This window comes from Monodelphis domestica, chromosome 1 (assembly GCF_027887165.1).
Source record: "Monodelphis domestica isolate mMonDom1 chromosome 1, mMonDom1.pri, whole genome shotgun sequence".
Classification (NCBI taxonomy): domain Eukaryota; kingdom Metazoa; phylum Chordata; class Mammalia; order Didelphimorphia; family Didelphidae; genus Monodelphis; species Monodelphis domestica.
This window is the reverse complement of record NC_077227.1, coordinates 569,893,963-569,918,355: the sequence shown is the minus strand read 5'-3', so window position 1 is coordinate 569,918,355 and position 24,393 is coordinate 569,893,963. Positions and strand designations below refer to the sequence as shown.

The 24,393-nt window shown below is 39.3% G+C and overlaps 1 protein-coding gene across 21 annotated transcripts in view; it reads right to left on the bottom strand.

The window, feature by feature from the left end:
- The window catches only part of AAK1 (AP2 associated kinase 1), a 259,638-nt gene that overhangs the window by 63,723 nt on the left and 171,522 nt on the right, over window positions 1–24,393 (bottom strand). For 17 of the 21 annotated variants that reach the window (XM_007476256.2, XM_007476268.2, XM_007476258.2 and 14 more), the window contains exons 12-13: window positions 11,001–11,350; window positions 3,703–3,954 (exon numbers count right to left, since the gene is read on the bottom strand). In XM_007476256.2, the coding sequence (XP_007476318.2) occupies window positions 3,703–3,954; window positions 11,001–11,350 (602 nt within the window). The remainder of the gene's footprint in view (window positions 1–3,702; window positions 3,955–11,000; window positions 11,351–24,393) is intronic. The other 4 variants (XM_007476263.2, XM_056813435.1, XM_056813436.1 and 1 more) reach the window with 1 other exon arrangement.

Below are 24,393 nucleotides of genomic sequence, written 5' to 3'. Positions count from 1 at the left end.
CAGGCATATCCCCTTTTAAATAATTCAGAGGGAGACCCCCTATATAATCATCTGGCAGCTGGGGACAAAGACTACTTCTCCAGACATTGTGGCCAAATCTACATTGGGCCAATAAAGTGATGAGATAAATCTAGGTCTCTCATCATTCCTGACACTGGGAAGTCATGAAGGAGGAAAGGTCAGGGGCAACATCTACCTCTAGAATTGAAGCAAGTAATGATTTAAGTCATCTTGAAAACACTAGAGATAGGAGTTGTAGTGGGGAAGGTTTTGTAATGGGAAACAGGAGAACTTGGTTCTAATTTTTGCTTGATCTTTACCTAACAGCGTGAAACACCTATGAAACAACATGAGTCACTTCCCTTCCCAGAATCCTGTTTTTCCTCATATTTGCAAAATGAAGATATTGGGGTAATGAGATCTCCAACGTCCCTTCCAGGACTGATTTCTCATTCTATACCTATAAATCTGTTCTTGGAAAGCCACTTTCTTCATTAATAAAGGAACTTGATCATTCCCATATTTCTGCAAGAAGGCCCTATGTTTTATCAAGGAAAGGGTAAAGGCACTGCACATTTATCTGGCTGAGTTTGATTAAGGACAGGCCATTTTGAATACTGCTCCCTTTCAAAGCAATTTATTTCAATGCTTTAAAGACCCATAATTTCACCAGGATGGTACTCCCTCCACTCATGTAGGACCCAAACCCAGCACAGGTATGTAGGCAGTCCTTCCAAGTTACCCTAGGTTCACAATTCTTCCTCCTTGAGTGCCCACTCTGGAGATACACCTCTCTCTGAACATTATGAGGCTGGTGCTTAAAGGGCAGGAACAAGACCGATCCTTGAAGCTGATCCAGCTCAGATCTTTGGCTCTGTTAGCAGATCCTGTAAGAGCCCAAGGTCATCTACATGTCTTAAAGTGGCACTGGAGAAGGACTCTTTATAGAATTTAAAAACAACTTGAAAGGCATGCAACAAATCACATAAATAGCCAAGTTCTATTAGAAACTAATCCCCCAATGTCCATCAATTGGGGAATGGCTGAATAAATTGTGGTACAAGTTGGTGATGGAACACTATTGTACTATAAGAAATGATAAGCAAGTTGACTTAAGATAAAGCTGGAAAGATCTACAGGAACTGATGCAGAGCAAAATAAGCAGAACTGGGAAAACATTGTACGTAGTAACAGCAATATTGGACGATGACCAACTGTGAAAACTTGGCTACTCTCAGCAATACAATGATCTGGGATAATCCTGAAGGACTTATGACAGGGAATGCTATCTACCTTCGAAGAAAGAACTGTTGAGAGTTGAATGGATGTGGGTCAAAACAGACTTTCTTCACATTAGTGTATTTATGGTTCTATCTGGGGGATCTGGTTTTGTATGACTGTGTTCTTACAACAAATGACCAAGATGGAAGTATGTTTTGCATGAAAATACACATGTACGACCTGGACCCAACTGCTTACCATCTCTGATTGAAAAGAGGGAATTGAGGGAGGGAAGAAGGGAGACAATTTGGATCTTTTCATTCTGGAAAATGTTATGTTGAAAAATATTATTTCATGAAATTGAGAAAATATTTTTGAAATTTAAAGAAAAAGAAAAAATCAAATCCTGCAAAAGTTTGCTTTTTGCTCATGACCATTTGTTCTCTTATGAGTTAAGACTTTTACTGAGAGGAAGACAGTAGATTTCTATATTAAAAGTGCTTTCATAGTTACATCATGGGATTCAGCATTAGAAGAAACCTCAAAGAACACTGAATCAAAATGTATCTAAATCATTCTTGCTATGAGTTACTGCCAAGAAAGTTTCCTTCCTTTTGTTAACCCCATTCATGCAGTAAGAAGCTTTATTGGCTTCCATGTAGCATAGGACATAGACTTTCTGGGCCTAGACTCAAAGTTTAATGAACCACAGGCCTCAGTCTACCCTAACAGTTATATGATACTACATCCCATTCCTGACACGGTCTTTACTTTTTCAACTTGGGAAATTAAGAAACCTAGATTCAAATCCTGACTTTTTCTTGACTAGTTGTGACCTTGGAAGAATTATATCACCTCTTGGAGACTTCATTTTCTTAAACGTTAAATGGAAATATTACCAGACTATTGAGGGCAAGTACTCTGCAGTCATAAAGTAAGTTACAAGTAAGTAAAAAAACTCTTCATATTCAAATTCTCTTCTTTTTCTCTCCCTTTCCCTTCTCCCCACCCCAAGTTTGATTTAATTTTGTTTTGAACTTCAATAATCTATTCTAAGTCCAAGATATTAATAATAATGATGATGGTGGGGTATAGATGACATTTATATAATGCTTTGCAAATGATATCTATCTCATTTGATGTTTACAGTTGCGCTTTTTCAAAAAATTAATTCTTTTTTTAAACCATTTACCAGATGAAGAAACATGTCGGGAGTGTGGTAGACATGCCCAGGGTGACAAAGCTAGGAAGTAAGTTTCTGAGGAAGGATTTGAATTCAAGTCTTCCAGACTCCAAGTCTGACAACTCTTTTTAGCTCATCACCTACTTCTACGTTTGGAGTTTTCAACTATGCTGAGTTGCCATTTTTTGTGGTGTGGTTAGGATATACCATGGTAAGGAAGGCAGACCTCCCTGGCAGTAAATGAGAATCCACTGAAAATGCTCAGGTTAGGCAGCTGCTCAAGGCGTCACTTTAGAGAGGCAGAAATAAGCCTGAGATGTCTGCAGTCAGGCGAGCAGTGAGTGATCTGATCTGGTACTCAGAACCCAGGCCCTCTCCATAAAGGTCTTTTTGGCTGCACCACGTCCCCTCTTCCCTCCAACCCGAGGGTGTGTGGTTCGGGGCTCCAAAGGCCTGAGCCCCCGGACAGGGCTTAGTTAGGAATGGCTTCCCCACGCTAGCCCAGGGCTGAACGTGGCTAATACCATTACCCTCGGATGCTCAGGGCCTCCCGCTCTCGCCCGGGGCCCAAAGAGGCAGGGCCCACGCACGTGGCCTGGTTAGGGGGCTGCTCGATGAGCTGCCATGGGCTGGGGGAGAAAAACCACGTACGACAGTGCGAGGCGCACGTGTCTGAAGGGAATAAGGGGCTTCCACTAGAACAATAGGCTGTCTTTCCTGAAGAGGATACCAGTGTTTTTCTAGAATCTTGATTTCCGATGGAGATGGTAAAAGAATGACAGGTTTCACCGCTGCCATCGAGTCTGTTGGGTGCAGAGAAAACATATGGGATCACAGACACACAGGTTTGAGTCCTGCCTCTGCCACTAGTACTGGCTGGTCACTAAACTGGGAGACTCAGTTTTCTCCCCTATAAAATGGGATGAGTACCTATCTTGTACCTTTCTTATAGGTTCTTGGGAAATGAGCTTTCATTAAACTGGTGAATGCCATGGAAATAGAAGTATTACGGAGTGGCATATAAAAATTATCCCATTCACTCTTATGGCTCCTCTCAGAAGGCCCTGCCTTCAAAGTCTTCTCAACCTTTTGCTAAGAGGGCAACTGGAAAGGGCAACAACTCTCCTCTGGCTAAAGACAGGCACCTGCCTCAGCCTTAGGGACAAGCGGAATCATGGAGGGGAGGAGAGTTCGCAGCCCAGGTCTCCCAACGCCCAGGTCTCTCTCGCCGTCCCCCTTGCCCTCACTGCACATTCCTGCCTCCTTTGCCTTTATTCTCAGCCCAGGTCGAGTCTTACCACAGGCTCCTGGGCAGGGGGGGGCTGCTGGGCAGCAGCCAGCTGCACCTGTGGCTGGGGATGGGAAGGAGCCTGTTGCTTTGACTGTCCTGCTGCCACAGATGTCTTCTGCTGAGCCTTCAGCAGTTGCTGCTGCTGTTGCTGCTGCTGCTGGTAGAAGTTCTGCATCAGCTGCTGCTGGGAGGCTCCTTGGGGTGGCCCAGGCAACTGAGCAATAGCTGGTTGCTGGGCTCCCTGATGCATCACCTGGAACTGGGGGACCAGCAAGACAAGATGAGGAAATGAGATGAGCAAAAGCTTGAGACTCCCAAAGGAGACAAGCCTTAAGGTACACCTAATCCTAGTGCTCAAGGACTGAAGCCATGGGAAAATAACAAATTGCAGTCCTTCAGAGCCACGTATAAGAGGTAGAACAGGAAGACAACTTTCTCAATCATCTAATCCATCTCCCTCATTTGATAAAAAAGGAAGCTTAGGATCAGACAGACAACTAATAAATATCTCCTGGCTCCTTGTTGCCACTTAGATAAAATGTAAACTCTATATAATCTAGTTCCAGACTAGTTCTGCATTATTCCTCTTCAAGTATCCTATGCTCCATCCAAAATGGTGCTACTTTCTCCATAATTTCTTCCTCAGTCTCTCTAGTTAAGTGTGTTCTTCCTCCTCAGATTTCTTCCACGCTGTATTTTTTTCCCCTATGTTTATGCTGCATCCCTCCAGCAGAATTTAAATGCTGGCACCTCCAAGGCCCACCTAACCCCAGAGCCCTACCTGTGGTGGGCAATTAGTAAATGTCTGCTGAAGGGATTTGCCCTTAAAGAACAAAAACATTGAGCAAGGATTCAAACTTCTGATTCCAAATCCAGCACTTTTCCCCAATGTACCAAGAATCAGACTCAAGGTTATGATTTGTATTGGTATCCCCCAATAACATTATTTTAAATTGTTATGACACAAATTTTTTATTAAATGTACTACTCTGGTACTTCTCTTACAAGCTTGGGTTCCTGGGGCTTTGGCAAGAGAGTACAAGCTCTGACAAATCTTACCAAGATGGAAAGAGTCTGAGAATGGCCTTATTGTAAACCATATGTCTACATTTAAGGATTAGTTGTGCTAAGGTCAAGAAGCCTCACCACCTGAAATTCAGTCAAGTGATGTATTATGTACCTTTATCAATGAAGACTGCTCACTACGGGCAGCAGTGTGTTTGCCCATAGACATAAAATTGTAGATTCTTCAAATACTAATGTGACCAACAATAATGGTAACTTATATTTGGAAAGCACAGAGTATTTTTCAAAAGACTTTCAATGCTCGTTTCATTTTATCCTCATTTCAACTGCACAAAAAGACCTTATTGTTATTTGTCAAATAAAGAAACTGAATCACTAAAGTTCAGTTACTTGCCTGTCTAAGATCACAAAGCTAAATAACGGCACAACCAGGATTATAATTCCTATGATTGAATTCACACTATGAGGCTCTTTCCATCACACTGTGGGAGGTATCCAAGAACAAGCATTATTCCTCCAATGGATTTCCGTCCCCAACAAAAGGGAAACTAGTATGTCACCACCCTCAGCTTTGTGGGGCAGGCTAAACTCAGTACTGGAGAATGATTCTCTTTTACTATCAATCCACCTCAGAGAGATCTCATTGTAACCCTCCCACACCTTGGTCCATTCCAAAAACATTTCAACCTTCAGTATACTGAATGAAGCCAAGGATCAGGTAGGCAGCTAAGTGTTGCAGTGGATAGAAAGCTAGATCTGGATTCAGGAAGATCTGAGTTGAAATCTAGCCTCAGACACTTGCTAGCTGAGTGGACCTGAGCTAGTAACTTAACTTCTGTCTGCGTTAGTCTCCTCATCTATAAAATGAGGATAATAATAACACACCTACCTCCTAGAGTTGCATGGGGATAAAATAATATTTGTAAAGTGCTTTGCAAACCTTAAATGTTAGCTAGCTCTTATTATCATCCTGACAAATGAGATTTGAGACTTAGAATAGGTAAAATGAAAACAGAAAAAGTAAAACTAAAAGTAAAACCAAATCAAACTTTGGGTCCAGGGGCCAGGCAACCAGCTGAAGAGACTATATTTGGGACAGGATAGAGATGAGGGGACAACAGAAAGATAAACTAAAATGAAATTTTTGTGACTGAATAATAACAATTACAAAGTGCTTTCCTCAGTATGAGTATAAATGTCATTATTCCAACTTCACAGATAGGGAACCTGGGGTTCAGAGATGTTCTTTGATTCACTGAGGTCTTCAGCTAATAAAAAGTCAGAATTTGAAGCTAGGTTTCTTAAGCCAAAAAAAAAAAGAAAGAAAGAAAAGAAAAGATAAGGTACTGGTAGGAATGAAATGTGGAGTCTGATGACTATGGTTGGTAGACAGTGGGTTATAGATAAAATGGGCCCCAAGATCTTGGGAAAAGCTCAAGAAAGGCCACCCTCTGGTGGGACTAACAGACTTCTCACATAATATGGGTAGGTGGGAGGATAATCTATTTTTAAAGGAAACTTCCCAACAAGAAACTCATCTTAGGGAGAAATTTTAAAAGTTTACTGATGGGATTAAAAATTCTTTCTCTGCATCACCAAGAAGTCACCCACTTAAAATTAGAAGTTAAAAAGAAGTCTGGGATTTATCACCTATTATGAAAATAAAACAGCAAAGAAGCTCATTTCTAGAGCATCGTAAACTCACCAAGTAGATGGCATGAATATTATTAGCCTCAGTTTACAATGGGGAGTGGAGTTAGGTGGGGGGAGAAGTAAGACTCAAAAAGGTTTTATGGTTTTACCTACTTACTTAGTTAGGAAATGTCCAAGTCAGGGCCTGAATCAGTTCTAATTCCAAAAACAGCACTCTTTTTTGCCAAGTGAGACTTTAAGGTACAAAGAAGCCCTAAGCCCACGGTGATCGCTCCCACTTCTGAGTTCATTTAGCGCTCCCATATGTCTCTTGGAGATAAGCCTTACAATGTTATTTAGCTTTTCAAATATCGATGCCTTATCTCCCTGAATGAAAATATGGTGTCATATATCTGCTAGTGTTTCCCTCCTGGGACTGAGTACAGTAGCCAAGACTCAAATCTACTACTTTTAAGGCCTTCATCATGTCCCACTTTCCCTGTGGGGATATAACAAACATAAATAAAAGAGTAGACATCCCTCACAAAGTCTAGAAACAGGAGAGCTGATGAGTCATTAGTCATTAGCACTATTCAGAGGAGACAGGGTCCTGACCAGCTAACCTGAAGATCTAGTCTACTTGGTAAGGATATGTCTATACTATAAATAGAGCATTATTTACCAGGCTAACCTATCTTGATGACAGTATCCTCCAGAATCATCCAAATCCTTTTACTCTGACCTATATTGATCATAAAACATTGTGATCTTAATTTCATCACCCCACATTCTCTTCTTGGAAAGAGAAGAAGTTGATCAGTTAATGTGCATATTTCAGTCCATTTGGCAATGCCATAACTCAATATTCTAATCACCCCTGGTTTTGTAAATAGAGACTGTTCTCTCTTTGACTTGGTGGAAAGTCTTCAAAAACGGAGGTAGCCAAAAACTTCATCACCCTGTAGCTAACTTGGGGATGAAACATTTAGAACTGAGCTAAGTGGGTGACAGTCACACATAGTCCATCCCTTGGTTCTTACTTAGCAGAGTCTGTTAAGAAGGAACAGTAGGACATGGCTCCCTCATTAGACTATAAGTTCCTTGAGGGCAGGGATTGTCTTTTACCTCTTTTTTATATCCCCAGAACCAGCACAATGGGTGGCACACAGTAGGTGCTTAATTAACATTTATTGATCCATTGATGGGAACCTCAGCTTAATACAGCAGTTCAGCCTTAGATAAGCACATTACACCCCAGAATTCTGCCAAAATCAGCCGCTTCTAAGCAAAGTGGTATGAGGGGGGCATTGTGGAAAAATACCCCCATCTTTCAAGACATAGCTCAGGTCCCACTTCCTCCATGAAGTCTATGCTTATAACCTTTTCTTGTTGTTGTTGTTCACTCATGTCCCACTCTTCCTGTTCTCATTCCATGGCACACCAGGCCCTTTTATCTTCCACTATCTCTTGAAGTCTGCCCAACTTCCTGTTTGTTGGTTCCATGACACCATATATCTATCTCATTCTCCGCTATCTCCTTTTCCTTTTGCCTTCCATCTTTCCCAGCATCAGGATCTTTCCCAATGAGTCCTGTCTTCTCATGTGGTCAAAGTAATAAACAAATTCAATAAATTTTCCTTAGTATGTTTCCCACAACTTACCAAAATGGTGCTATTGACTTCAGGATACACAACAAAGGTAAAAACAACAAAGAAATAGAGAGGTAGAAATAAAGGTGATGTGTTCACAGAATGAATGATGGGAAATCTACTTTGGTGGAGCATAGTTACATGAAGAGCATCTATCTAGATTTCATTTTACAGACAAGAATATTGAGGGCTGGGGGAAGCTGGGTAACTCAGTGGGTTGAGAGCCAGGTCTAGAGACGGGATGTCCTAGGTTCAAATCTGCCAATACACAGTATTGACTCCAATATGGAAGGTAAGGGTGTTTAAAAAACAAAAAGAATATTGAGGGCTAAAGAGGAAATTAATTCATTCTCTTTGAATCTTACATGTTTTACTCTTGTTTGGATTACCATGATACCCTTTCAATTATTCTCTCCAGGTTGTATGATTCTTCTGTCTAAACCACACTTCATATTTTGACAAGATAAATCTTCCGAATGGACAGGCCTGCTCACATCACTCCATCACTTAAAAACCTTCACTGCCACCCTAATGCTTAGAGACTGAAGTGAATACTCATTGGCATGGTTCTCAAGGCTTTCCACAATCTGCTGCCACCCAATTGACAAACACAAGTGCCGTTTCCCTCACAGAATGACAGAACTGGAGGGAATCTTATGGTTCTGAAGTTCTTTTGGTCTCAGAACCCCTTTATACTCTTGAGGACATCCTCCAAGAGTTTTTGTTTATGTGAGTTATATCTATTGATAAACATCAGAAATGAAAATGTCTTAGTATTATTGTCAGAGTAGTTTTGATCTTACAGACTTCCTGAAAGGGTCTTGGGGCACTGGACCACACGACCTGGTGTTGTAAATCATGTCACAACTGAATTCTCAAGAAGTGGTATTTCCTATTGCCTCTCAAAAATTTCAATAGTTATACCCATATAATAGTTGGTTCCTGGAGTCCAGAGGACTTTACAGCTCTGGATAGAAATCATGAATGTTACATGTTAAAACACTAAGACTCAAAGAAAATAAATGAATTTCCTCTTTAGATCTCAATATTCTTGTCTGTAAAATGAAGTCTAGATAGATGCTCTTCATGTAACTATGTTCCACCAAAGTAGACTTTCCATCATTCATTCCATGAGCACCTCATATTTATTTCTACCTCTCTATCTTTGTCAACATTAATCCCTATTGCTACAATATCACCTCTATAAAGGCCATCACCGCTATAAAAAGACCTCCCTGATTCTCTAAGTGACAGATAATTTTTGCTTCCAGTGATCTCCTATGTGGATGATTTCTGTCTTGGGGCATGGCATGTACTCTATATCCCTTGCTTTGTGATAATCTCCCTGAGGGAAGAGTTTTGCTTTACTTTTAATTCTCTTAACATCAAATACAGGGCTCTGAACACAGTAGCTGCCTGATAAAACTTTAATGGGTAATGAATGTTGTTTGGTAATTATTTCATACGAATATATATCTCTCAGTATTCTATTTTATCCTATTTTGTTGTTTAGTTGTTTCAGTTTTATTCATCTCATGACCTCATTTGGCAAAAATACTAGAGTGGTTCTCCATTTCCTTCTCCAGTTCATCTTATAGAAGAAGAAACAAAGGCAGAAAGGGTAAAGTGACTTGCCCAGGGTCACACAACTAGTAAATGTCTGAGGCCAAATTTGAACTAGGAGAGATAAATTTATGGGACTTACCAATTAACCCCTCTATACAATTATCATCAATGACTTTCTATTTCCTTAAGATAAAACACATTTGTTTCACTTTTGAAGCCCTATACAGCCTGGCCCCAATTTATTTTTCCATTTTCACTGGACACATCTTGCCCATTTGTACTTTAGTATCCACCTAAACTGGCTTTGTCATTTGCCCTCACATGATACTCCATCTCCTCTCTCTGGGCTTTTGTACGAGCAATCCCTCGAGCCTGCAATCACCTCTCCTTATCCCTGCCTCACTTTCTTTAAGACAAAAAAGCTCAAGCATCATCTTCTGCAAGAAAGTTTTCCTTATTCCTCTAGACTGCTAGTCATGCTCTCCTTCCCCAACTACTTTGCCTATATTTGTACTTATTCACTGTTTAGTGATGCTGTATATACTTATATGGCTACTTATAGTACTCTTCCCATACATTTAAATATATAAATATAAATATACTCATATCCATGTTCAAGACATAAACTCAAACACACACATAATCCTACATTAAATTGAAACCTTCTTGCAAATAGGGATTATTTCATTCTTGGTCCTTAAATCTCAGCACATAGTAGTAGTTCAGTTCCTAGCACATAGATGCTTAATAAATGCTAGTCAATGGACTGATTTTTATAGGTCATATCTGCCCAGTATGATTTCAAAGCCCTTAAGAGGTAGAAGAGTGTTATTTCTATATTTCCTATAGCCTCTAGGTAGAAGAAGGCAATCAGTAAAAAGGACTGAAAAGTCTGAAATCAAGGGAATGGTTTATGCATGTAAGTAGTTTAACTTTTAATGCCACATGATCAAGGAGATATTGTTATAACACACTCAGATCCAATGTCGATGGCTTACCATCTCCAGGAAAGGAGGAGGGAGACCATCTGGAGCTTATAATTTCAGAAAATGGGTGGAAAATTGTTATTACCTGTAACTGGAAAAACATCTTTTAAAAAAATATATCAGTTAGTACTCTACTGAGAAGACGTAATCTCTGGAGGACCCATTCAGGGGTGCTGTGGAGGGGTGGTCCAGCGTCTGACCTTTGCTTCTTCCTCTGAGGTTCCACCAACTGCCAGAAGCACATCTAACACGTCCCATGTGAGGGATTACAGCCTGGACGCCTGGCTTCTTTACCAGACCTGCTGCCTCTGGGCGGGGGCCCATTTCCCTAAAGCTGGGTAATTAATGGCTCCAGGACCACTCTGGGCATTATTAATAATGAGGCCCGGACCTGCCATGTCCAGGGCCAAGTGACTACATAGGCATTTGATAACTGCTCCTCTTACCTGCTGCCCGGGTGCCAGCGGCTGCTGCGGCGTTGGCTGAGGCTGCTGCTGGTAAAATGTGGCCTGTTGCTGCGGTGGCTGCTGTGGCTGCTGCTGCTGTGGCTGCGGTGGCTGTGGCGGTGGCTGTTGTTGTTGCTGCTGCTGCTGCTGCTGCTGCTGCTGTTGTTGCTGCTGCTTGAGGAAGAGATGCTGCTGGTGCTGGGGTGTGGCCTGGGCCTGAGTGGAAGGTGTCTGCTGAGGAGTGGGTGGGGCTTGTGGCTGTTTGGGTGGAGCTTGGGGGAGGGGCTGACCCGAGGGAGGTTGGGTTTTTGGTTGAGGGACATTGGTAGCCTGAATGCTGGGTACTGAAACTAGAAAAAACAAAACAAACAAACAAACAAAAAAAAACCAAAGTTAAGGCACAAAGGACAAAAATAACTCTGCTAGTGTATGAGATATCAGAACAAAGTGATGCCCAGTGCCAGTGGTAGTGTGATGGGATGATATGGCCCTAGGACTCTGCCCCTACTGGATGCAAAAGGCATTTTCAATAACAACAACAACAATAAATAATAATCAAAATAATCAGAACAATAGTTGAGATTTATAAAGTTCTTTAAGCTTTACAATAATAATAGCTGGAATTTATAAAGTATTTTATTTAAAAAAATTTTTAAACCCTTATCTTCCTCAGAGTGGTATGGGCTAGGCAATTAGGGGTTCAGTGACTTGCCCAGGGTCACACAGCTAGTAAGTATCTGAGGTCAGATCTGAACCTAGGACCTCTCGTCTCTAGGCCTGGTCCTATCAACTGAGCTACCCAGCTATCCCCATAAAGTACTTTAAAGTTTGCAAATGCTTTATGTACATGATTTCATTTGAGCTTCAGAACAATCTTCTTTTTATTAATTTACTTTTTGCCTCCGGTTCATTTTTGTAAGAGAATAATCACATAAAACCAAAACTCCCAAATAAACTAAAGTGAAAAATCATATGTTTTCATCCGCATTCCTACTCCAGCAGTTCTTTCTCTGGAGGTGAAGAGCATTCTTTTCCCCAAGTCCCTCAGAATTGTCCTGGATCTGTATGTTGCTGAGGGTGGATAGGTCTATCATGGTCATTCCACAATATTGCTGGTACTGTGTACAGTGTTCTCGTGGTTCTGCTTATTTCACTCTGCATCAGTCCATGAAGGTCTTTCCAGCTCAGAACAATCTTCTGAGGTACTACCTCCAAATGACAGATGAAGAAAAGGAGATTCACAGAACCTCAGTGACTTAAACTAATAAGTGTCAGATATGGAATTTGAACCCTGGTCTCTACTGACTCAAGTATTAAACAAAGACAACAAATAAGCAATATATACTAACTGGTTTGAGGCATCATGCACACAGTGGTTTTTCAAGTCTTTATATACATAAAGGCTTGAAATATATATATATATATCCACAGGGATTAGTGGGCCCCATTTCTATTTTAGTTTGATATCATTGCTATATTAAAAAATGGTTTAGGTGTCAGGTGCACTAAGTACTATGGTGGCTATCTTTTCTATGTGGCTCACTAGATAAAGTCAGGCTTAGAGATGGGAGATCCTGGGTTTAAACCTGACCTCAGACACTTCCTGGCTGGGTGACCCTGGGCAAGTCATTTAATCTCAGATGCCTAGCCTTTACCTCTCTTTTGCCTTGGAACCAATATTTGGTATAGATTCTAAGATAGAAGTTAAGGTTTAAAGAAAAAATAAAAATAGATGGTTTCGCAAACACTATGTGGACAAAGCTTCTATTAACAACAAAGAACAAAACTATTATGTATTTATTACTACATGCCAGAACTTGGGGCAATTTGACAACATGGCAATAGCAACAGCCCATGATCCCAGGAATTCACAGTCTATGCCTTGTCACACTGATCCATAGAGAATGGTATTTTTAAAAAATCTCTTACTTTCTATCCTAGTAACAACCCTAAGACAGAAGAGCAAGGGCTAGACAATGGGAGTTACGTGACTTCCCCATTGTCCCACAGCTAGGAAGTATCAGAGGGTAGACTTGAAAGCAGATCCTCAGATTCTCCTAACTCCAGGCTTGGTACTCTATCCACTGTGCCACCCAGAAGCCTGTGACCAATGTAGAGAATAAAGAACATCTAGCAACTCCCAGACCACAGTGACTGCGCCACACAGGTCCTGCGTGGCATGTGTTCTCTCTTTCTCTCTCTCTCTGCTGCTCTTTAAACTAGATTGACTCTATTGTTATGAGTTCTAGCCAAAATAAACATTAGCACTGGTTGCTACTTTCTGCTTAAATCCATGTTGTTAGTGGAAATTATAGAGTGCTGGCTTGGTCTATTGATGGTTGCCATACATTCTTCCTTCCTTCCTGAACCCTTTAATGGTTCGGTTATATTGTTTTGCCTGCACCATTTGTGGATGCTAATAATGGTCATAAGTTTGCAAGGCACAGCACTTAGCTTCCTTTATAACAGCAGGCTACCATATAAAGAAATACTCTAAATTAATAATTAGAAAAATGCAAATTAAAAAACCACTACACATCTATCAGGTTGGAAAAGTTGTAAGGAAAATGACAAATAATGGGCATGTGGGTAAACATGTACATTAATGCATTGTTGGTGAGCTGTAAACTGGTCCAGTCTTTCTGAAAAACAATCTGGAACCATGATCAAAAGTCTACTAAACACCACCATGCATACCTTTGGAACCAGCAATTTTGCTACCATGTCTATATCTCAGAAAGATGAAAAGATCATACACATATATAACTTCTAGCAGTTCTTTTTGTGTTGGTGAAGGATCGGAAACCAAAAAGCTGATGACCATTAGGGAATGGTTAGTTGAGTGACACATGAATGCAACAGAATACTATTGGGCTACGAAGAAATGGAGATAATTTCAAAGAAATTTGGGAAGACTTCTATGAAATGATGCAAAATGAAGTGAGCAGAAACAGGGAAACAATTTTTGCAAGAATAATATTGTAAACAACTGTGAAACTTGGGAAATCGGATCAACACAATGAATAACCTATGATTCCAAAAGTCTCATGTTAAAACACGATCCCATATCTTGATGGGGAGATGACAGACTCAAGAGTACAGATTAAGGCATATTCCTTTTTTGGACATGGTGAATATTTTGCATGATTATACATGTGTAATGAGTTTTGTTTTTCTTGCTTTCTAAATGGGGAGTGGTAGTAAAGGGAGGCCTAGGAGGGAAAGAATTTGGAACTGAAAATAAAACAAAACCGAATTTTAAAAAATAGGATACTATGGTGTGCCATTAACTCCACCCTCCCACACCTGTCCATTTACAAGCCAGAATCCAGATACCAACAATCCCTGCAGGGTATTTTCTGGGATCTAGGTCTGGTGGGGTCAGGGTGGTAACTGATGCTTTAAAAGATTTCACCATTACTAGTGCATGCAAATTCCTGGTAGGATTCTAGGTTCAGTTGTCTACTAAATTAAGAAGCATAATATAGCTTATGTATAGAGTCCAAAATACTTTTGACCACAAATTCCAGAAATAGTAACATCATAAAAAGGAAACCATCTGGTTTTTGACTGCAGGAGAAAGGATATAAAAGAGGAAGTGACTAGGAATTTGGAATTCTTCAGCAATATTCTCACACAAAGATTATCACTGATCGCAATTGTTTATACTGAGGCACTAGCAGGATTTGGATAATCCATAATCATTTTCATACAGGGGAATCTGCACCAAGAAGGCTGCAATTAAAGCCACACAAGTAAGAGAAAAGAATGAAGCATTGCAGGAAACGGTTAGGGAGCCAAGAATTTGTGTTTACTTTGCTCTGTTTTGTTTGTTATTTATCAAGTGGTAGAAAAAGGAAGCAGTAAAAAGTATTTATCACATTTAATTTCTTTAGCATGATTATGTCATATACAGTTACTAGTCATGTTTACTTTTTGCATTAAGGTATGGATAGAAAGCTACTAAATTAAAAAAAAAACTTTTTATCTAGTTGAATAATTGTCAGGTAACATGAGACTGAGAAAAAGTATATTTCAGGAGAACAATTTACATGATGATCACAATATAAAACAACTCTGATCAATCAGTAGACTGTTATTACTTAGTTAAATTTAACATCCACTTAAAGAAAACAAACTATATAAAAGAAATTCATGGTTTTTTAATGTAATTCTATTTCTTGTTCATGCATGGTTAGTTATTAATTTAAAAAATGAAGAAAAAACGGGAAATTGGGCTTCGGCTCTCACAGTACAAAAAACTGGAGTGGCAAGAAGTCTATTTCTATGACTATTGGCAGTAGAGAAGATATAGAAATTGACAAAAAAAATAGAAATCTGGGAGCTCCAGAGCTCTGGAAAACAATTGAAGATAATAATCTCCAGGGACATGAAGATTATTCCAACACATTTGCATTACTCATTGCATTATGGGAAATCTGTAAGTAGGCGAGTATTAAATGAAAGCAGGTTTCCTTTTTAGAAGAGAAGATGAAAGGGTTTGGAGAACATCACTTTACTCTGCAACTTACGAAGAAATATGGGAGAAGTAGTTTAAGACAAAAATTAAGAAGAGAGATTTTGAGGAAGATTAAATCTAAACAACTTTCAAGACATTGAAGGGACTGGGACTGTGTAACCCTGGGCAAGTTACTTAACCCACATTGCCTAGCCCTTAGCACTCTTCTACCTTGGAACCAATATATTGATTCTAAGACAGAATGTAAGGATATTTTTTAAAAGGAAGTTGAAGGATACAAAAAATGTGATGGAGAAGATACTGAAAGATGGAAAGAATCTCATTTAGTCCAAACCATACCTGGGCTAGGAATTGCCCGAAAATGAGATGAACTGTCTTGGATGCTCTCTTTTAATAGAGGACCTAGGAGGAGGTCTCTGATGTTTATCCTTTATAATCATCACCTTGCTGAAGGACTTCATCATGGTCCTGTTGGGTACCCATGCCTTGCCCGCTTATTTTTATGTTTTATCTTTTCAAGCTCCTTGAGACATGGGTTTGTCTTTTGCCTTTCTATCCCCAGTGCTTCATACAAAGCCTGGCACAAGGCAGGCATTAATAAATGTTTATTGACTGACTGATATGGTAAATTAGTGTGCTTTCTTTCTGGAGGTTATACCTGATAATCATCATTCATTTCTGGTGATTCTTATGGGAATAAAGTATACTTTCTAAATGAAGCTACAAATAATCTGGTTCTTAGAGAGTGCAGGGAATTTATATCTTCTTAGAGATAAGGATTCTAGGAATAAAATATATATTCCTGGAAATTAGTTCATCTGAAACTGAAAATGGGGAAGAAAAAGAATATATATATTATATGGTTGTTGAACCAAATACCATGAGACTAAAGGTATGACATAGAAGAAAAAAAATAGTTATGGGGTCTATTAATTTACAGGATGAGTCCCACAGAGTACTTATATGAAATTAACACTATTTGAAAATTATAGTTATGGGTATAATGTAGCTAGTTCCAGGTCAATGAAAATATGCAATATGAAATTAAATAATGTGACTTCATGGAATTCATTATTTACACTAACTGAGACTTAGCTGTATACCAATAAGTAAAGAAGGGATAATAAAATCAAATTGAGACTTAAAGAGATATGGTGAGGGAAATATATATTTTACTCAAAAGGGATAAAGTAGGAGCAGCTGGGTGACTTGGTGGATAGAGTCAGGCCTAGAGATGGAAGGTTTTGTCTGGATCCAAATCTGACCTCAGATACTTCCTACCTGTGTGACCCTGGGCAAATCACTAAACCCCAATTACCCAGCCCTAACTAATCTTTTGCCTTGAAAGCCATATTTAGTATTGATTCTAAGACAGAAGGTAAGAGTTTAAAAAAACCCCAACAAGAACAAAAACAAACAAATAAACAAATTAAAAAACCCAAAAGGATAGATGAGTATTTGAAGAAAAAAAAAAAGAGGGATAAGTGACTTTATGGATGGAGTATGTTACAGACTGTTTGGCCAGATGGAAGAAATTAATAATGAACTTTAGGTACTGATCACAAGGATGGCAGAGAGGCAGGATATTTGTGAATTTAACAAAGAGGACATCTTCAAGAGTACGCTGCCTGCTAATTCTTGACTTCTCTTCCTTATTCCTCTTAGAGAAGGGAGAGCAAGTCATATGAGGAATTAATTGTTCATTAGGACCCGATTTTATCTGATAAATCAGAAAATGGTTGGCCCCTTCATACTTTTCCAGTCTTCTTATAAACAACTGCTCCGCATGCCCCAAGATTCCTCCATATAGGCCTACTTGCTGTTCCTCCCATGCCAATCTACCTACTAATCTCTGTACTGGTTTTCCCCAAGCCTGGAGGGGGCTCCCTAATTTCCATCTCCTAGAAACTCTGTTCTCTTTTGAGACTTCGCTCAAATGCTTCTTTCTGCTCTAAATCTTTTCCATTTCCCACAGCAGTCAGTGTCTTCCTCTCTAAAGTAAGTTTGTACCTGATTTGTGTGTTTTATATAATAAGCAGATGGCCCTTTATCAAGGCATTTAAATCACTGCAGAATTTGACCTTATTCTACCTCTCCTTTAAGAATTACTCTCATTGGCAAATTTTCCCTGTGCACTTTATTGCCAGTGGTGTTTTTTTTTGCCTTTTTTTAACATTCCAAGATTAAAATTTAAAATGTTTCATAATTGTTTCTGTAACAGATTTTTTTCAACCTACTTTTTAATGAAACTGTGTAATATAACTTTTTCCTTTAAATCATAAAACTTAGTTTGGAAAAAAAAAATCCTCTCCTTGAGGCAGCTGGGTAGCTCAGCAGATTGAGAACCAGGCCTATAGACAGGGGGTGTAGGATGCAAATATGGCCTTAGACACTTCCTAGCTGTGTGACCCTGGGCAATCACTTAACCCTCATTGCCTAGCCCTTACCACTCTTCTGCCTTGGAACCAATATACAGTATTTATTCCAAGACGGAAGGTAAGGATTAAAAAAAAAAAGAATTACTCTCCTTTAGGGAAAACTCAAGTTCTAGTCAAATCAAACTACTATATTTTATCTTATTCTGCCTATTCCCACATCCCTTCTTCTGGGCAGGATGTTGCCAAGGCCTAGATTGCAATCTCTCTATCAGGTGATCTTTTTTTTTTAAACATTATTTTATTTGGTCGTTTCCATACATTATTCACTGGAAACAAAGATCATTTTCTTTTCCTCCCCCCTCCCCCCTTTCCCTCTCCCATAGCCGACGCACGATTCCACGGGTTATCATATGTGTTCTTGACTCGAACCCATTTCCCTGTTGTTGGAATTTGCATTAGAGTGTTCATTTAGAGTCTCTCCTCAGTCTTATCCCCTCCAACCCTGTAGTCAAGCAGTTGCTTTTCATCAGTGTTTTTACTCCCACAGTTTATCCTCTGCTTGTGGGTAGTGTTTTTTAGATCCCTGCAGATTGTTCAGGGACATTGCATTGATACCAATGGAGAAGTCCATCACCTTTGATTGTACCACACTGTATCAGTCTCTGTGTACAATGTTTTCCTGGTTCTGCTCCTTTCGCTCTGCATCACTTCCTGGAGGTTGTTCCAGTCTCCATGGAATTCCTCCACTTCATTATTCCTTTTAGCACAATAGTATTCCATCACCAACATATACCACAAGTTGTCCAGCCATTCCCCAATTGAAAGGCATCCCCTCTTTTTCCAATTTTTGGCCACCACAAAGAGCGCAGCTATGAATATTCTTGTACAGGTCTTTTTCCTTATTATCTCTTTGGGGTACAGACCCAGCAGTGCTATGGCTGGATCAAAGGGCAGACAGTCTTTTATCGCCCTTTGGGCATAGTTCCAAATTGCCCTCCAGAATGGCTGGATCAATTCACAACTACACCAGCAATGAATTAGTGTCCCCACTTTGCCACATCCCCTCCAGCATTCATTACTTTCCATAGCTGTCATGTTAGCCAATCTGCTAGGTGAGAGGTGATACCTCAGAGTTGTTTTGATTTGCATCTCTCTGATTATAAGAGATGTAGAGCACTTTTTCATGTGCTTATTAATAGTTTTGATTTCTTTGGCTGAGAACTGCCTGTTCATGTCCCTTGCCCATTTGTCAATTGCAGAATGGCTTGATTTTTTGTACAATTGATTTAGTTCTCTATAAATTTTGAGTAATTAAACCTTTGTCAGAGGTTTTTATGAAGATTGTTTCCCAATTTGTTGCTACCCTTCTGATTTTGGTTACATTGGTTTTGTTTGTACAAAAACTTTTAAATTTGATGTAATCCAGATTATTTATTTTGCATTTTGTAACTCTTTCTAATTATTACTTGGTTTTGAAGTCTTTCCCTTCCCAAAGGTCTGACATGTATACTATTCTGTGTTCGCCTAATTTTCTTATACTTTCCTTCTTTATGTTCAAGTCATTCACCCATTTTGAATTTATCTTGGTGTAGGGTGTGAGGTGTTGATCTAAACCTAATCTTTCCCACACTGTCCTCCAATTTTCCCAGCAGTTTTTATGAAATAGTGGATTTTTGTCCCAAAAGCTGGGATCTTTGGGTTTATCATATACTGTCTTGCTGAGGTTGCTTGCCCCCAGTCTATTCCACTGATCTTTCTTTCTGTTTCTTAGCCAGTACCAAATTGTTTTGATGACTGCTGCTTTATAATATAGTCTGAGATCTGGTACTGCAAGACCCCCTTCCTTTGTATTTTTTTTCATTATTTCCCTGGATATCCTTGATCTTTTGTTCTTCCAAATGAACTTTGTTATGGTTTTTTCTAAATCAGTAAAAAAAAATTTTTGGAAGTTCCATGGGTATGGCACTAAATAGATAGATGAGTTTGGGTAGGATGGTCATTTTTATTATATTGGCTCGTCCTACCCATGAGCAGTTAATGTTCTTCCAATTGTTCAAGTCTAGTTTTAGTTGTGTGGAAAGTGTTTTATAGTTGTGTTCATATAGATCCTGTGTTTGTCTCGGGAGATAGATTCCGAAGTATTTTATTTTGTCTAAGGTAATTTTGAATGGGATTTCTCTTTCTAGTTCTTGCTGCCGAGCTGTGTTGGAATTATATAGAAATGCTGATGACATGTGGGTTTATTTTGTATCCTGCAACTTTGCTAAAGTTGTTGATTATTTCGATTAGCTTTTTGGTTGAATCTCTAGGATTCTTTAAATAGACCATCATGTCATCTGCAAAGAGTGATAACTTGGTCTCCTCCTTGCCTATTTTGATGCCTTCAATTTCTTTTTCTTGCCTTCAATTTCTTTTTCTTCTCTAATTGCTACTGCTAGTGTTTCTAATACAATGTCAAATAATAGAGGTGATAATGGGCATCCTTGTTTCACTCCTGATCTTAATGGGAATGGATTTAGTTTATCCCCATTGCAGATGATATTAGTTGATGGTTTTAGATATATACTGTTTATTATTTTTAGGAATGACCCTTCTATTCCTATGCTTTCTAGTGTTTTTAGTAGGAATGGGTGTTGTATTTTATCATCTATTGAGATAATCATGTGGTTCTTGTTGGTTTGCTTGTTGATGTGGTCAATTATGTGGATAGTTTTCCTAATATTGAACCAGCCCTGCATCCCTGGTATAAATCCTACTTGATCATGGTGGATGACCCTTCTGGTCACTTGCTGGAGTCTTTTTGCTAGTATCCTATTTAAGATTTTTGCATCTATATTCATTAGGGAGATTGGTCTATAATTTTCTTTCTCTGTTTTTGGCCTGCCTGGCTTTGGAATTAGTACCATGTTTGTGTCATAAATGGAATTTGGTAGAACTCCCTCTTTGCTTATTATGTCAAATAGTTTGTATAGTATTGGGATTAAGTGTTCTCTGAATGTTTGATAGAATTCACTGGTTAATCTGTCAGGCCCTGGGGATTTTTTCTTCGGAAGTTCTTTGATGGCCTGTTGGATTTCTTTTTCTGATATGGGATTATTTAAGAAAACTATTTCTTCTTCTGTTAGTCTAGGCAATTTATATTTTTGTAAATATTCATCCATATCACCTAGGTTGGTATATTTATTGCCATATAGTTGGGCAAAGTAGTTTTAGTGATTGCCTTAATTTCTTCTTCATTGGAGGTGAGATCCCCCTTTTCATCCTTGATGCTGTTAATTTGCCTTTCTTCTTTCCTTTTTTTAATTAGATTAACCAGTACTTTGTCTATTTTGTCTGTTTTTTCAAAGTACCAGCTTCTAGTCTTGTTTATTAGCTCAATAGTTCTGTCACTTTCGATTATATTAATTTCTCCCTTAATTTTTAGGATCTCTAGTATAGTTTTCTTCTGGGGGTTTTTAATTTGTTCGTTCTCAAGTTTTTTGATTTGCATTTCCAATTCCTTGATCTCTGTCCTCCCTAATTTGTTAATATATGCACTCGGGGATATGAATTTTCCTCTAAGTACTGCCTTGGCTGCATCCCATAAGGTTTGAAAGGATGTTTCGCCATTGTCATTTTCTTCAACGAAATTATTAATTGTTTCTATGATTTCTTCTCTATCTGATTTTGGAGTATCATGTTATTTAATTTCCAATTAATTTTTGATTTGGCTCTCCATGTACCCTTGCCGATCAATATTTTTATTGCCTTGTGATCTGAAAAGGCTGCAGTTAATATTTCTGCTTTTCTGCATTTGAGTGCCATGTTTCTATGACCTAGTGTATGATCTATTTTTGTGAATGTGCCATGTGGTGCTGAAAAGAAGGTGTATTCTTTTTTGTCCCTATTTATTTTTCTCCATATGTCTATTAACTCTAATTTTTCTAAGATTTCATTCACCTCTTTTACCTCTTTCTTGTATATTTTTTGGTTTGATTTATCTAAATTTGATAGTGGTTGGTTCAAGTCTCCCACTAATATGGTATTACTGTCTATTTCCTCCTTCAATTCTCCTAGTTTCTCTATTAAAAATTTAGATGCTATACCATTTGGTGCATACATGTTGATTAGTGATATTTCCTCATTGTCTATACTCCCTTTTAGCAGAATATATTTACCTTCCCTATCCCTTTTGATCAGGTCTATTTGTGCTTTGGCTTTGTCAGATATCATGATTGCAACTCCTGCCTTCTTTCTATCAGCTGAGGCCCAAAAGGTCTTACTCCAACCTTTAATTCTAACCTTGTGAGTGTCAACCCGTCTCATATGTGTTTCTTGAAGACAACATATGGTAGGGTTTTGGGTTCTAATCCAATCTGCTATTTGTCTATGTTTTATGGGCGAGTTCATCCCATTCACGTTCAAAGTTATGATTGTCATTTGTGGATTCGCTGGCATTTTGATATCTTCCCCTAGTTCTGACCTTTTTTCTTTAGCTTTCTCCTTTTGAACCAGTGATTTACTTTAGGTCAGTTCCCCTAGTCCCCTCCCTTGAGATGCTTCCCTTTCTAGCCCCTCCATTTTTATGCTCCCTTCCCCTCCCCCCTCTCCTTCCCTCCCTTTTTATACTCCCTCCCTCCTTCCCCTCCTTAATTTTCCTTTCCTTCTAGCCCTAATGGATAAGATAGAATTCAGGATCCCACTGGATCTAGATGTTCTTCCCTCTCAGATTTGATTTCACTGAGAGTAAGGTTTAAGTAATTCCACTTCACGCTCTCTTCCTCTCCTTCTCGTATGAGAGTTCTTCCCCTCCCCTTCCCATGTGTATCTTTATATGGGAAAGATTATTCTATTGAGTCCCCCCTATTTCTTGAAGTTAATCTTAGTATTATCAACGGTTCCCCCCTCCCTTTTCCTTTCTTTGCCCCCACTTTCCCCAAATCTTCTTAATGCCCCAATCTTTCCCTATGCATGTTTCTTCTAACTACTCTTATGATGCTACAATTTATGAGAGTTACACAAAACATTTTCCCCACATATTAATATATATAATTTGATGTAAATGACGTCCTTATAGAAGAGAGTTTGACTTAAAGAAAAAGATAAGATTTATTTCCTTTTCCCTTTCTTTCATATTTACCTTTTCATGTTTCTCTTGCTTTCTGTGCTTGGATATCGAACTTTCCACAGAGCTCTGGTCTTTTCTTAGCAAATGCTTGGAAATCTTCTATTTTGTTGAATGCCCATACTTTCCCCTGGAAGTATATAGTCAGTTTTGCTGGGTAGTTGATTCTTGGTTGGAGACCCAGCTCTCTTGACTTTCTAAATATCGTGTTCCATGCTTTGCGGTCTCTTAGTGTGTTAGCCGCTAAGTCATGTGTGATCCTTATGGGAGCCCCCTTATATCTGAAGCTCCTCTTCTTGGCTTCTTGTAGGATTTTCTCCTTTTCTTGGAAGCTCTTGATTTGGCGATTTGGCGATTACATTCCTAGGGGTTGTCTTTTGTGGATTTAGTATAGAGGGTGTTCTATGTTCTATGTGTTCTATGAACCCTTTCTATTTCTATTTTGCCCCCTTGCTCCAGAATGTGGGGGCAATTTTCTTTTATAATCTCCTGTAGAATAATATCGAGTTTATTGTTTATCTCTGGTTTTTCTGGGAGAACGATAATTCGGAGGTTTTCTCTTCTCCCTCTGTTTTCGAGATCCGTGACCTTCTCAGTGAGATATTTTATGTTTTCTTCTAATTCATTAATTTTTTGGGTTTGCTTTATTGATTCTTGCTGTTTTATCATCTCGCTTTCTTCGAGTTGCTTGATTCTGGTCATTAGGGACTGGTTTTGCTTTTCAGCTTTGTCTGCCCTTCTATTGGATGCTTCAAGTTCTTTTTTCATTTGAGCAGTCTTATCTGTCAGACTGCTGATCTCTTCCTCCCATTTTTCTTTCCAGGTTTCCATCTTTTGGATAAGTTCCAGTTTGAGATCTTCCAGAGCTTATTGATAGTTTCCATTTTGGGAGGCATGTTCTGATTTTTTTTGGATTTCCTCCTCATTCTCCTCTTTTCCTTGGGTACTTCCACCATAAAAGTTTTCAATAGTCACTTTTTTCCCTTTCTTCCTGGAGGCTTGATTTTGGGCCATGTGAGCCATCCCTTTGGTGGTTTTATTCCCTTTTCCTTTTTGGTCTGGGGACTGGGTTATATGGGCGGTTTTTCTGTGAATTTAGGTTGCTTCAGACTAGTTCTTCCCAGCCTCCGAGGTTTCTTAGAGTGCTGGGTCCCTGATAACAGCCACACTGCCCAGGTGTTCAGCTCCGCCCAGATAATCAACGCATGGTCCGCCCCTGGTGTTTAGCTCCGCAGAGATGTTCAGCACAGCCACCCCAAGTACAGCTCCGCTGACCCCCTTAATCAGCGCCGGATTCTCCAGTGAAACCGCCCTGAGACGTTTTTTCCTGGCAGTCCCCAGATCCCAAGGACCCTGGAGTGTCTCCTCCCCCCTCTCCCCCCCCCCCCCCACAGAGACGTTCCCCACTCACTCGCTGTCCTGGTGAGCGCT